The following is a 15336-nucleotide window of genomic DNA, read 5'->3' on the forward strand; positions in this document are numbered from 1 at the left end:
TGCATGCAGTACTTTTACTTAACGTGCAGCATTAGACACTAATGCAACGTGTGCACTGTGAACAGGTCATTGATTTTTCGTTGCAGTGAGTTATTCTGCGTTAAATGCTGTTTTAACGTGCGACTTTAACGTCCCACTGTGAACTTAGCCTAAGACCGCTATGATCATTTATAAGCTTTTCACAACACAGTGCTTACTATATAACAGCATGCCAGCTGAAAAATTTAATGCACAACAACCAGACGGGACACTTTTAGATATACAACCATATATGTAAATATAGATTATAAGATACAGAACACTGTCAAGTCATCACTGCTTGGTCTTCGAGGGGTCAAACAGCGGGTTGTGGACTTCCATCTCTCCAGTCTGTGGAAAATTAAGGAGCCTCGGTTAGTGATTGGTTTGGGAGTAACAGGTTGGCTGTAACGAACTATAAACATTTGTTTAGCCTTAGTATTTGAAAATTCTATTGGCTATGTAGAGAGCCTCACACATGCCTCCCCTTATGGGTCAGTTTTAACCACTTGACGACCAGTGGATATCTGTCTGATCTGTGCTGCGTGGGCTCTCCAGCCCGCAGCACAGATCAGGATTATGCCAGGGCGATCAGACTTACCCCCTTTTTTCCCCACTAGGGGGATGTCCTGCTGGGGGGATCTGATCGCCGCCGGCTTGCTGCGCTTTGCGGGGGGGCTCTTCAAAGCCCCCCTCCGCAGCGTTTTTGGCGCTCTCTTCCTTCCCGTCCCTCCCTCTCCCTCCATTGGCTGCGCAGGACGGATATCCGTCCTGCGCATTGTAGGATAGGCTTCAGCCTATCATATGCCGGCGATCCCCGGCCAATCAGAGGCCGGGGATCGCCGATCTGCCTTACGGCTCTGCTGCGCAGCAGTGCCGTATGATGTAAACAGCGGGGATTTCTTCCCCGCGTGTTTACATTTTGCCGGCGAGCCGCGATCGGCGGCTCTCCGGCTGTTCACGGAGACACCCTCTGTGAACGGACATGGAAAGGCCGCTCGAACGAGCGCCCGTTTCCATGGAAACCCGCAGATGACCAGTTTATGCCAATCGGCGTTAGCTGGTCGTCAAGAGGTTAAATGCTTTAGACATAAATGTGGGCAGAAGGTAAAGTGGATCTCCAGGTTTATTAGTAACATCTATCACTGCTCCCTCCGCTACCCAAACACCCTGGGAATAATCATAGGGATAAAATGATTGGTAAACAGGAGCAAGAACCTATGCTCGTGCAGCTAATGTTGGTTCTTTTCAGGTCCCCTTACCTCCTGCCATACTGGAGGATACTCCATGATGCATTGCCCATTTCCTGGCCAAACATGGCAGCATACTCATGGGTATTGGCTCTGCCCCCAAACCCATGAGTATGACGCCATTGTTCCAGGGAAGGAAAATTATGGAAGGTATATAACTTTCTGGTTTACTTACATGAAGTGACTTATGGGGAGGGACTATAGCACTAATTGTCAGGCTTACTTATATTCAGCAGAAAGGGGGTGTGGCCTGGGCTGCCAGGGTCCTAAAGAGTGTAGGAACATGTCAGCCTGTCCAGGATGAAAAGAGGATGTGTCTGCCAGATGAAGAGGAGAGCTAAGCAGGCCTCATCTGATGGGGAAACTTTTTAGGCCTGAAACCCACTAGAGCTCTTTAAAATTGCAGCAGTGCTGTGTGCGGCGATTCCTAGGGCGATTGCGTTTCCGACTTTTTTTTAAATAAAACTTTATTATACTGACCCGGCGTCCTTCTTCCGTCCGGAACCCCCGCCCCCAAAGGAAGAGATCATAGGTGCTTCTCTAGGACCAATCAGAGAAGCGTCTTTGACCTCTTCCCTTAGTGGGCGGGGCTACAGACGGAAGAAGGAAATCAAGGCATCGGGTAAGAATTTAAATTTTTATGTTAAATGCGATCGCTTGGCCCCCCGATAAGCGATTTATATAATTTGCATTGAGCGCTAATGCGCTCAAAATGCTGCATATCCTGCAATTGCCCCTAATCGCAATCGCACTAATGGGTTCCCCCCTCACTTTCATTGGCAAATCGTGTTTTGGGAATCGCCAGCGCTCGTTGGTGATCCCAAAACGCTACCAAAAACACCCTAGTGGGTTCACACTTGAAAGTAGCAAAGCGATAAGCATGGTAAAATCACTAGACACTCGCGATTCCTGACTATTGCGATTCCCGACGAACCCGATCAGTTGTTTATGCACAGTACCGCTACTGATCAAGAATCGCGGCAAAACACTGCAGGCAACACGTTTTGTGATTGCATTAATTGTGAAACGCTTGCGAGCGGCGGCAATCACGGCAGTGAGATCACTGCCATATAGTTATAATTGCGGTAACGCTTTAAAAAGCGCTAGCGCTTCGGTGATTGGCAGGAATCACCCACTAATCGCCCTAGTGTGAAACCGAAGCACTAAGTGTATACCTACCGGGGCTAGTCCAGGACACTCATAGATGGCAAATTCATCAGTGTCTGCCTCAGAGTCTGTGGAAAGTTGATGACACGGCTTCTTCTCGGAGCTGATGAAATTATATTGTTAGAATTTATTTTGTTATTAAAATACATTTTTATTAAACAGATGGTCTCCCCCTCCCTGTAGACCTGCAATAGCACTGTAATGCAATAAAAATGCCCGCAAATACATGAATTCAATAATAAACAGCGATTTTGTCACAGCTCCTGCTCCTTTCTATAGACAAATGATAGAGCAGCTTTTCTTTATACTACTAAACTACAGAACGCCTGCGCAGTACAGTCAGGATGTCGTCAGCGCGACCACGTGAGCCGTACGCTGGAACGCAGAAGAATTCGACCTGGAAGCCGACCTGGTGAGGGCAGCATCTGCACCGGAGGAGACTGTGAGCCACAGGAGCTGCAGAGAAGGCACAGGATGGCTGCCAGGGGCCTGTGCAGTACAGTCCGGATGACGTCAGCGCGACCACGTGAGACGCGCGCTGGAGTGCAGAAGGAGCTGACCTGGCAAGGTCGGCATCTGTCCCAGAGGAGACAGGGAGCCACTGGAGCTGCAGCGAGGGCACAGGATGGCTGCCAGGGGCTGGACGAAGCCCCAGGTAAGTGGATTTTTGCTTTTACGTTACCTTGGACATATCCTTTAAGACCGCTCCACGCCAATGGGCGTGGCCGCGGCGGCAGCCCCAGGACCGCCTAACGCTGATTGGCGTCAGGTCCTGGAGCCGGCTACTGAACGAGATCGTGCACAGGGTGCGCGTGCATCTCCTTCTCGGGGGGCAGAGCTCCGCCCTGTCTTCAGTGTCCGAGCGGCTTTTGCCACCCAGGAGACTGTTAGATGGTGTGATTGCCGTCTATTTACACAGTACAATGCTGCGATCAGCAGCAGCACTGTACAGGGGACAGCCGTGTGGCTGTCCCCCTGGGGGTCAAGAGAGCGATCGGCTCTCATAGGCAGAAGCCTATGACAGCCGATCGCGTGATTGGCTGGGGGGTGGAGGGAGGGGATTGGGGGAAAGAAGACAGAAATAGTAAAAAAAATATTAAAAAAAATATGAACATAAATATTTATAAAAATAAATAAATAAACACAAGGGGGGCGATCAGACCCCACCAACAGAGAACTCTGTTGGTGGGGAGAAAAGGGGGAGGGGGGAATCACTCCTGTGCTGTGTTGTGCGACCCTGCAGCTTGGCCTTAAAGCTGCTACTGTGGTCCTCAAGTGGTTAAAGTAATCTGGGCTCTGTCTTTTGAAGGTGTCCAAATTACTGTCTGATCACCGCTATAGCTGTAATTCCTATTATGGACTATGGCGGCGCCGTTTTTCTTTGCTTCGTTTGCTGGGACTTGAAATATGGTTGGGGTTCTTCAAGAATTTAAGACAAATGATCAGAGGTGCGTCACTCACCTCTCCTGTGCCTGGAACTGCTTCTTCTGGCTACTGTAATGCTGCTGAATATACTGAGACATGTGGGCAGCCGACTGCAGAAGAGAAGAACGATAGAATAATTAGAAAAGAAAACATTGAGAGGAGTCTGTGTAGTCTAAAAGTGGCCATACATCAGGTGACTTGGCAGCCGATTGACCATCCAATCGATTATTATCGAAATTATTGGATGAACATTGGTGCCGCTACATGCATGCACAAACGAACAAAGCAACAAAATTTGGGATGAAAATTGGCTGCATTATCGATCGTGCGTGCTGCAAGATGTTGGGCCAAAGTTGGTTGGTCGGGTGTGCGGTGGTACAGCGGCCGATTTCGGAACGAGCAATGAAACGACAATGTATAAATGTGCCCCCCCCCCCCCCCACTGTGTGTGCATTTATATATTACCTGTCCTGTAGCAATCTACCACGTAGCGTCCGTCCATCTCTCCGTGTTCTAACAGCCGCATACACTCATATATGCTAGCGGCGCATAGCGACTGACGTCAGACGTTATGCGCCGCTAGCGTGTATGCGGTGGATAGACTCCGGAGAGATGGACGGACACCACGCAGAGAGGCAGAAACTGCTACAGGACAGGTAATGTATAATTGCACACACATGGGGGGGGGCATATTTATACATTGGTGGGCAGTGGCGGGTCGGACGCAGTGGGCTCAGCCGATTCCCTTAAAGATTTCATGCTAAAATCAGACGGGAATCGGCCTGCAGTATATGGGCAGCTCTGACTAGAGACAAATTTATCTCTAATAAGATTCGATTCATTTGCCTCTGTCACTCAGATGATGTGCTCAGACTATACTGACTCTGCTTCTCTCATTGACACTTTAGGGTGGATGTACACGTGCCAGATTCTTGGCAGCTCTACAGATTCTCCATTTAAAGTGAGTTTGAGCCCCCATTTATCATTTTAACAAGACCAGTAAGAGTAAGCGTGTTATTTTTCCAGCTTGCCACAAGGTGCCGCTGGTTGCTCAATAGTTGTGCTGTTTTTTTCTTCTCCTTCCTCACCTCAGGTCTGTTACATTGTAAACATAGCTCAGTTAAAGAGGAACTCCAGTGAAAATAATGTAAGTTAAAAAAAAAGTGCCCATTGTAAAATCAGCATCTCCTTCCACTGACATCACCTGCCAGCAGTAAAAATTTCACCATGTAATAAATGTCAGAATGTAAATCAGGGAGAGGAAAGATTTTACAATGGGCAAACACTGACTAAATCATTTATACATAATTATTGTAAAAATGAAGCACTTCTTTATTACATTATTTTCACTGGAGTTCCTCTTTAAACTGATTTCTCCCCCCCCCCCCTCCCTTTACATTTAAGTATCCCTTTCATGGTAAAATACATTTTTACAAGTAAGCAATATTGATTGTTTAAGTTATTTACTGTGCTCTCACATGAAATTAAGAACATAAACTTTCTATCTGTGGAATATATAAACTTCAGAGTGCATAGAGTAAATACAAGTACTGTATGTGCCTCAATAAAAGCTGAATCTGATGGGTGTCTTTCACTGCCAAAATTGTCCCAATCAGTTACTTCCCTTTTACACTCGTACATGGACAGTACAGCCACACTCACACATGGACAGTACAGCCACACTCGCACATGGACAGTACAGCCACACTTGTACATGGACAGTACAGCCACATTTGCACATGGACAGTACAGCCACACTTGTACATGGACAGTACAGCCACACTCGCACATGGACAGTACAGCCACACTCGCACATGGACAGTACAGCCACATTCGCACATGAACAGTACAGTCACACTCGCACATGGACAGTACAGCCACACTCGCACATGGACAGTACAGCCACACTCGCACATGGACAGTACAGCCACACTTTTACATGGACAGTACAGCCACACTCGCACATGGACTGTACAGCCACACTCGCACATGGACAGTACAGCCACACTCGCACATGGACAGTACAGCCACACTCGTACATGGACAGTACAGCCACACTCGCACATGGACAGTACAGCCACACTAGCACATGGACAGTACAGCCACAGTCGTACATGGATGGGAGCGCGCATGAGAGAGAGCACATCCTACCAGCCCTTGTTCAATATGCTTAGAGGATCCCCGTACTGGATTGCTGGGCTCAAGGATGGTGGGGAGTCTCAGGACTATCCAAAGGTAAGTACAGTATGTAAATGTTACTTTACTGTTAAATGTTTATCCTACAAAAAGGTGCATGCCCAGCCACTCTATGCTATATGACAAGGGCAAGCGCTATGGCTTCTTACCCTCTGGCAGGGCTGATGACGGCTGCCCTTGTATGCCATCTCCTGTGCCAGACGCACCTCTTTCTGTAATCTAGAGAAGGATAAATGTAGGACAGTTACAGCAGTCTGTTCATTCATACAGAAAATACATCTGAAATCAATGAAGTTTGTTTTGCTTAAGAAACCTGAAATGAATTTTACTAAAGCATTTATACTTACCTGGGGCTCCTTTCAGCCGGCTTTAGGCCATTGGCTCCCTCGCCATTCTCCTGGGATTCTCTGATTGTCCGCTGGCCGGTGTAGTGTCAGCGTTTGCAGCCCCACAGATTTTGCAGCTCTGTGGGTTCTGCGCATGCGGCTGTGGGACGTGCGTGCCACGTCATCCTCCAACGCTGCACTTCAATTCACTTACGGTGTAGTGTGAAGAATCTGTGTATTTTAATATTGCTCTGTTTATCTCATTATATTCCACCCCTTCGCCGCATAGTCCACCCCTTGCTCGCCACTGCCTCTCTAATTCAATGCCAATTAATTATCAAAAGTCTTTGAAACACTTTTTATATCTACCTTCTATACTATAGGATGATACGGAGGATATCAGGGATGGCTGTAGGAGGTTAGTATGCTAATGTCAGCGGTGGTGGGCGGAACGTTTATACACCATTCAGCTGCATAGAAACGGGCTTGCGCTTTTAATTGTCGCGTACTGAAGACGTGTAGCCCGATGCTCTAGTACGCGATGACGTTTCCCATTCTGCGTGCAGGGCTGCATTCGGGCTGCAATTTCTGACATTCCACCGGCCCGTCTCTTCCTCAAGTCGCCGCCCGTCCCGCACTACTGCGCATGCGCAACCCCATTGATGCTCCCGTTGTCTGTGCTTATGCAGAACGCTCCAGGCAATGGGGCTGCGCACGCGGCCAGGCTGCGCATGCGCAGTAGTGCAGGATGGGCGGCGACTTGAGGAAGAGACAGGCCGGCCAGCGTACGATCGGAGCGGCCTGGTAGGATGGAGAGTGAGCCAACGACCTAAAGGGGGCTGAAGAAAGCCCCAGATAAGTATAAATGTTTTAGTAAAATTAATCTCAGGTTTCCTTTGTACATTCTTTTAATACATTTAATCTCAGGTTCACTTTAAGTATGCTGTGCACCACATAAACATTTTCAAGTGGGACAGGATATGAATACACATACAGTATGTCCATTATCTCATCAATAAAGCTCCCGCAGTGAAGTGAAAAGCAAATCAGCTTTTATGGCCACTTCGTGTTTGTATTAGGACAGACACAGGAAGGTTTTCTGCATACCTTGTACAGAAAAATAAGTGATTAGAAACTGATTTTTCTTGACGCGGCCAAATTAAACCCATGAGTTCTCAAAGCATTCACCTTGATTACTGTAAATTTTGTATCACTTAGGGCAGGTTCACACTATTCTCCCTATTCATAGTTACATACTTGGTTTGGTTGAAAAAAGACATCTGTCTACTTTTTTATATTTAAAGAGGAACTTCAGCCTAAACAAACATACTGTCATTAAGTTACATTAGTTATGTTAATTAAAATAGATAGGTAATATAATCTCTTACCCACCCTGTTTTAAAAGAACAGGCAAATGTTTGATTTTAGGAGGGCAGCCATCTTTATGGTTGAAAGGAGGTGACAGGGAGCATGAGACAGTTCCAACTGTCCTGTGTGCTGATCACCCATCCCAGTTGCTAGGCAACGTGAATAACAACATAGGAAATCCCATCATGCTTTGCACAGCATCAGGGAAAAAAAGCCCGGGCAGTTTTCTTCGATGGGTGGAGCTTAGCTAGAAATGCAGCTAAAATGATGCTTTGGTAAGAAAAACAAAGTTCTGATGCTGTGAAACTTTTAAAGAAACACCAAGCCTTTTCAGTTCTGCTGAGTAGATTTTTAGTCCGGAGGTTCACTTTAAGTAAGCTTTTTATGTTTAAGTTTCTCCTAATTTTTTATCTTCTGTTTAAAATAACTTTTCAGCACTCTGCAATTGAAAAAGTACCAAAAAGTAGGTGATAACGTATTATCAAAATTATTCTGAGTACTTTCTTGCTTGCTGGTGGCTTAAAATGACCCTGAACACAAAATTACCATACTGAACTTACCTGGTGCTTCCTCCAGCCCCTCGTAGTCCATGAGGTCCCTCAGCGTCCTCTGGGCTCCCTCCGTCCTACCGCTGGTGGTTCCATTAGCTGAGCGTCTTGCCCGGGAGTCATGCACAACTGCGCATGCACAGCCCATACGCCCGTTTCGCTTGCGCCCCTTGTCGTGAGCATTCTGCGCATGTGCGGTTCTCGAAAGAATGAAACACGCATGCGCGAATGCTTACAATGATGGGCGCACGACCGAGACGGGTGGACGGGCTGTGCATGCAGAGTTGCGCACGGCTCCCGAGCCAAGTCGCTCAGCTAATGGAGCCGCCAGCGGTAGAACGGTTCTGTGCCTGTGCACTACGCGCCTCTGGAGCTGCAGCGATGGCACAGGATGGCTGCCACGGGCTGGAGCCTGCGCAGTACCGTCCCGATGACGTCGGCAGGACCACGTGACCCACGCCGTGGATAGCAGAAGATGCCAACCGGAACCCGACCTGGCGAGCTGCAGCGAGGGCACAGGACGACTGCCACGTGCTGGAGGAAGCCCCAGGTAAGTGGATCTTTGTTTTGTTTTTTTGGAACCTCCCTTTAAATGACCACTATCAAAGAAACTATAACATATAATATCTATGTGCACACACATAAGATCATACCTCCCAACTTTTTGAGATGAGAAAGAGGGACACTTAAGCCATGCCCCTGCCACACCCCTGGTCACGCCCCCATCACACCCCTAGTCACACATACTGTCCCCACACGCATACTGTAAAGATTTCATAAGAAAAATAAGTGGTTTTATAATTCAAACCACACTGGTCCTTACTATCCTGGTTCATTTTCCTTCATATTAACATTTTAAAATGAGTAATATATCAATTTAAAGGAAGTGAATAAAGTTTAGAGTCAAACTCATTTTTTAGTATAGAAATTTATATATTTGCATAGAAAAAGGGACAAAGCCCTGAAAGAGGGACAAATGAGGAGGAAAGAGTGTCCCTCTTTCCTCCTCATTTGTCACTCTTTCAGGACTTTGTCCCTTTTTCTATGCAAATATATACATTTCTCTACTAAAAAATGAGTTTGACTCTAAACTTTATTCACTTCCTTTAAATTGATATATTTAAAGGAAGGACAGGGCTCCCAAAGAGGGACTGTCCCTCCAAAACAGGGACAGTTAGGAGATATAATAAGATGTGCATTTGCCCCAGAGTAAAATGCACCATAAATGACCCCCCCCCCCCCCATGTGCCTGTCACATACAGTAGGCAGTATTAATGTGATGGCTCTAAACTTTTTACCAATAGTTTTTGGACCAGTCCATCTCCTCATGGGGGATTCTCAACGTTTCCTTCCATTTACCTATTATATGTATGCAGTGGCGGCACCACAATGAGGCCAGCTGATTACTGTGCCCCCCTGAGTGCCTCCTGGCTGTAGCCATTTAGTGATAGCAGAGTTACGAGCGGAGCATGATAGAGAGTTTAATCAGCTTTCTACGACAAGATCTCTCTGCAGCTCGGTCTAGCATCCTGTCTCCATGGCTCCAGTAGCGTCTCCCATCATGTGACACTGATGAAGTCATAAAGAAGGGACGCTGGATGCTGCTGAAGAGAGAACCTGTCTCTAATAGGTAAGTAAGTTCTCTATCACACTCTGCTTTTGACATCCCTGCTACTTATACTGAGGGATCTACCTAATACTACACAATATTGTTTATGTATGGCTCATGTCTTTATAGGGCAGAATATTGTCCTGGAGGTCCAAAAGAGTTGTAATAATCAATACAGAGCAAATATAAAACAATTACGGATTAATTAGACAAGACAAATAACATTTATAGTGTGCTTTTCTCCTGGCGGACTTCTGAAGAGTATTCACCAGTCCTTCTACATACCACCGGCCCAGCACTGGGTCCCTCTATACATACTGGACAGTGGGTCAAATAAGTTACTTATGGCTGTGAGCACAGCCATGAACCAGCACAACCGCACTGGACATGCGCAAGTACGGCCCCTGCATGCCCAGTGGAAGGAAGTGCTCATGCATAGAGGAAAATTCACTGCACAGGGGTTCACCACTATCATAGTGCTATGCGAATGTTTCTTATCCTTGGTCAAATAGGTGCATTTACCTGAGGGCCCTTTCACACTGGGACGCGGTGTGTCAAATTGATGCATTGCTACTGCAGCCTAACGAAAGTCTATGGGGAAGTTCATACTTCCCATGTTGCGGTACGCTACGCCAGAAGTGCCCTATTTAACACTAACTCATACCTACGTTACCGCGGGGACCTGCGTTGGCCCGGAAGTCATGTTAGTCTATGGCGACGCAGGGTTCTTTAAGCACGCTGGCATTGCGACGTTGCATGGTACATGCACAGAAGCATATTTTTCCATGCACTTCTGCATCCCTGAAACAGGAAGTGACCGCAAGTGCGTGTCACTTCCTGTTTGGACGGATGCCAAACAGGGAACACTGTGTACTAAGGTGGTGTTCCCTGAAGGCCTATCTTCGGCGGTTGAAAATTGCGCAAAAGGTGGATCAGCGCATCACCAGGCCGCCTCTGAATGGCCTACAATCAGAGGTGCGCTGAGCCCCCCAGAAACTGCAAACGCACCTCGAACCCAAACAGAAGCTCTGCATATACACCAAAAGCAAGGCTGCTAAGTGGGAGCAGCTGACCAAAAATGAATTAAATTAGTACATAGCAAGAAATGAACAGTGCTACTTAAAAACAGATAAGTGTCTACCTGCAAGAGAGTGCAAGCCCCACTTGTGGGATAAAATACACAGCTAGCATACACATAACCTGTCTACCACTGGAGGTTGTTGGTTTCCTGTAACAGCTTGCATGCAACTTGTTAAAGGGATACTGTAGGGGGGTCAGGGGAAAATGAGTTGAAGTTAACCGGGGCTTCTAATCGTCCCCCACAAGCATCCTGTGCCCACGCAGCCACTCACCGATGCTCCGGCCCCGCCTCCGGTTCACTTCTGGAATTTCAGACTTTAAAGTCTGAAAACCACTGTGCCTGCGTTGCCGTGTCCTCGCTTCCCCTTATGTCACCAGGAGCGCATGGCGCAGGCTCAGACCATAACTGGGCCTGCGCCATGCGCTCCTGGTGCCATCAGCGGGAGCGAGGATACGGCAACGCAGGCGCAGTGGTTTTCAGACTTTAAAGTCTGAAACTCCAGAAGTGAACCAGAGGCGGGGCCGGAGCATTGGGGAGTGGCTGTGCGGGCACAGGATGTCTGTGGGGGACCATTACAAGCCCTGGGTAACTTCAACTCATTTTCCCCTGACGCCCCTACAGTATCCCTTTAAGTACTCGTCCCTCCCACTGCGGAGAGGTCATCCCCCTATGGGAGGGAAACTAACACTAACTAAATCCTACCTATGCATAGCCTGGGTGCGCTACCAAGTAAAATTGAAAATTGCGCAAAAGGTGGATCAGCGCATCACCAGGCCGCCTCCGAATAGCCTCCAATCAGAGGTGCGCTGAGCCCCCCCAGAAACCGCAAACGCACCTTGAACCCAAACAGAAGCTCTGCATATACACCAAAAGCAAGGCTGCTAAGTGGGAGCAGCTGACCAAAAATTAAGTAACGCTGTTCATTTCTTTGCTATGTACTATTTTTGGCGGTGCAACGCTCACGCCAATTTGTAGTGTGACACCAGCCTGAGAATTTCTAACAAAAAAGACATTTGGATCTTATCAACATTTCTATAAATGTGGTGAACAAAGCTCTTAACATTTCAAAGCCACTTACCTGTACCAGCAGAGAGCTGCCACAAGTATCCCCGAGACAGCGGTAAGACTGCAGATCACAGTGAGGGCTGGAAGACATTGAGGAAGATTAAACACTACAAGTCACAAATGTTATTTTGTAACACTGTGAATCTACTCTCTACTCTCACTCTAATCTAACAGAGGTTTTACCAGCGCTCGAATACTGAACAATGTCTAAAGGCTGGTACACACCATGCAATTCTGACTTCAGATCCTATTTGAGCAATCAATACTCAGATCTGACATCGACTGACTATAAAAGGGAGCGCTAGCATACGCACAAAAGTGCCTTTTCCAAATACAGATCAGATTTTTGATTATTTTTCAGATTGGATATCGATCGAAAATGGATCTCAAAAACATACATACGGAACGATAGCCAGTATTTCGATCAATATTCTCCAGCATGCCCAATCTGCTTACCATCAAGACGATTTTGAGCTTCAATCAGTCACTGGTAATCAGTAGGCTGTACAATTTATTGCCTGATCTGATCTTTTTCTCGATTGGAAATAGGATCTGAAGCAAAAATTGCATAGTGTGTACCAGCCTTAAAAGCCCACCATACAATATCAGATTAATGTAATGTGTATTTAGCAACAACAGTCTATTGTGTGTATATCTATGCATTACCAGCTATAACCACTGGGTGGAAGTGTATTCTAGTAGCAAAATTCTTACAATATCCTGTGTCTGGAAAAGGAAAACAAGTAGAAAGAAATGGCAGCGCATCTAAAACCAAGCTGCACCTGACTGACAATAGCTGCATAGGGCTGCAAAGCCTCTTAACCTCTTGAGGACCAGAGGTTTATACCCCCCTAGTGACCAGGCCATTTTTTACAATTTGGCACTTCACAACTTTAAAGCTTTATCGCTCGGTCGTACAACTTAGCACCCAAATTAATTTTACCTCCGTTTCTTCTCACAAATAGAGCTTTATTTTGGCGGTAATTGATTGCTGCTGCAATTTTTTTTTTTTTTAGTAATAAAAAACATGACATTTTTGCAAAACATTTTTTAGCTCCTCCCCCCCAATTTGGCCCTACACTACAATACATATGTCACAGAAGAGCCGTGAGAAAAGAGAACGCAATCGGTTCGCTGTACCAAATGTCGTTGAAGTACCAGATCAAAATCTTATGTTTAGGTCCTTGCAGTCAGCTTGGGGGTCTCTGTTTTCTTCATAGCCTGTTAGCAGAACTTTCTCTTCATGAGGCAAGTTGGCTCTCTGATAAGACCTGTTTGTGTAATTAACTCCTTCAAAAGGAGTTCCTTCATTGACCAGGGACACCTAGGTGTGAAGGCTTCCCAGCAGTAAGCCCCAAATGGCAAAGTGTTGCTATTTTCCTGTAAGTATATGATTTTTAACCTGTTTAAGGAATACAGTGCCCAGGCCGGTTATATCATTTGATTCATGGTGCTTTGATGGACATTTTGATACCAGTCTTGGGGGGCCAGGGATAAGCCACGACAAAGTATTAAACCTCTCAGGAACTACACATAATATGGTAATCAAGTTTGATGTCATATGAACTGTCATATTCTGAGGAATATGAATCTGTGATTGTGATGTGTGTGCGGGAAGCGTAAGCTGAGTTATGAAATATGTCATATTTGGTGGATGGGAAATGTCCCACCCAGGAGGGTAACTGCCCCTGCCCAGCCCCTGGGCTGAACCTGAGACCCACCCAAAATTTGAGTCATTCAAAAGAACTCCTCCCTTAGTTGTCTCCTGTGTACCATCACCTGAGCAAGCCAGCCAGCCACGTGGCTGGCGGCCATTTGTCTGAACTGAATCAAAGGATTGTTCCATGTGCTCAGATTTCCCAGAAAGGACATTTTCATACTTCACCTGAGCTTAAAGTGAACCTCCGGACTAAAAATCGACTCAGCAGCACTGAAAAGGCTTGGTGTTTCTTTAACAGTTTCACAGCATTAGAACTTTGTTTCTCTTATACAAGCCTCATTTTTAGCTGCACAGAAGAAAACTGCCCGGGCTTTTTTCCCCTGGTGCTGTGCAAAGCATGATGGGATTTCTGATGTTGTTGTTCTCGTTCTGCTGTTTTAGTGCAATTTTTTTTTTTTAATACTTTGAATTTGACATTTGAAGCCTAGCGTGTGCAGCTGGGAGGGGTAATCAGGGCACAGGACAGTTGGAACTGTGTCTCCTGCTCCTTGTCACCTCCTTTCAACCAAAAAGATGGCTGCCCTGATGACAAAGATGGCAGCCCCCATGAATCACAAACATTTGCCTGTTCTTTTAAAACAGGGTGGGTAAGAGATTATATTACCTATCTATTCTAATTAACATAACTAATGTAACTTGATGACAGTATGTTTGTTTAGGCTGAAGTTCCCCTTTAAGTATCCATTTATTTCTTCCCCTAAGTAAGTCACTACTACTGTTAATAGCTAGATAAAATAGGAGGTGTTTAACCGTTTTATTTGCAGGTATCATTATCAGTGCAGCTAGGTCTCCTACCCTTCTGTAGGAGTGGTGGCAGTTATACCCTGAAATAGTGTGTAATTTGTGTTACTGTAATTCACTTCTAGTTTGTCTGCTGCCAAAATTCCAGTGGTTTCTGCACACCGATTACGACCACAGATTGCATGGGCTGTGTACTGAAACTGATTGGAAGGGATTGTGTGGTCCGGCCACTAGAGGGCGTGTGACAACATACACTACACTATACGTCCATAGACATATGCCTATGGTAGGGATTAGATTGTCAGCCCCTCCGAGGAACAGTTAAGTGACAAGACTATACTCTGTACAGCGCTGCGTAAGATGACAAATATTTAAATAAGTAATTACTAAAAAAACATCCTGCCAGCGCTGATCGCAGGAGCCTGTTGTGTATATTCCTATCAAATCTCATGCCTCTCGACATGACGCCAATAGGCATCTAGGAGGCATGAGAGAGCCGCTCTCCCGCCGCCATCCTGCGTTATACGGACGGGAAGCAGTTAAAGGCACAACTGCGCTCATTACAGCTGAAACAGGTGCTACAAACTAACACTAATGGAGGATGTTTGCTTCCAAAATAGTTTGCATGCAAAAGATTTTGTACTAAACCCTTCCACCACGATGAGGTCATCCTGGCAGAAGGGTGGAAAGGGAATGTTGGAAACAGATATTAATCTTTTGATTAATATCTGTTTCTCCTGCATTCTATATTGCTGCACACTAAGATGCTAGTTTAAATAGCCTTTCTATTACAGATGGGCTTTAGATGTGGTAAATAGTAGA

At 46.2% G+C, this 15336-nt stretch overlaps 1 protein-coding gene across 1 annotated transcript in view; it reads right to left on the reverse strand.

Moving 5' to 3' along the window:
- Window positions 1-216: 216 nt before the first annotated feature.
- LOC137528155 (neural proliferation differentiation and control protein 1-like) overlaps window positions 217-15336 on the reverse strand; it is a 56222-nt gene continuing 41102 nt past the window's right edge. Inside the window, exons 6-10 of the mRNA XM_068249423.1 lie at window positions 12067-12133; window positions 6206-6275; window positions 3897-3970; window positions 2448-2538; window positions 217-369 (exon numbers count right to left, since the gene is read on the reverse strand). Coding sequence (XP_068105524.1) covers window positions 313-369; window positions 2448-2538; window positions 3897-3970; window positions 6206-6275; window positions 12067-12133 — 359 coding nt within the window. The 3' untranslated portion in view covers window positions 217-312. The remainder of the gene's footprint in view (window positions 370-2447; window positions 2539-3896; window positions 3971-6205; window positions 6276-12066; window positions 12134-15336) is intronic.

The sequence above is a fragment of the Hyperolius riggenbachi genome, chromosome 8, assembly GCF_040937935.1.
Source record: "Hyperolius riggenbachi isolate aHypRig1 chromosome 8, aHypRig1.pri, whole genome shotgun sequence".
Classification (NCBI taxonomy): domain Eukaryota; kingdom Metazoa; phylum Chordata; class Amphibia; order Anura; family Hyperoliidae; genus Hyperolius; species Hyperolius riggenbachi.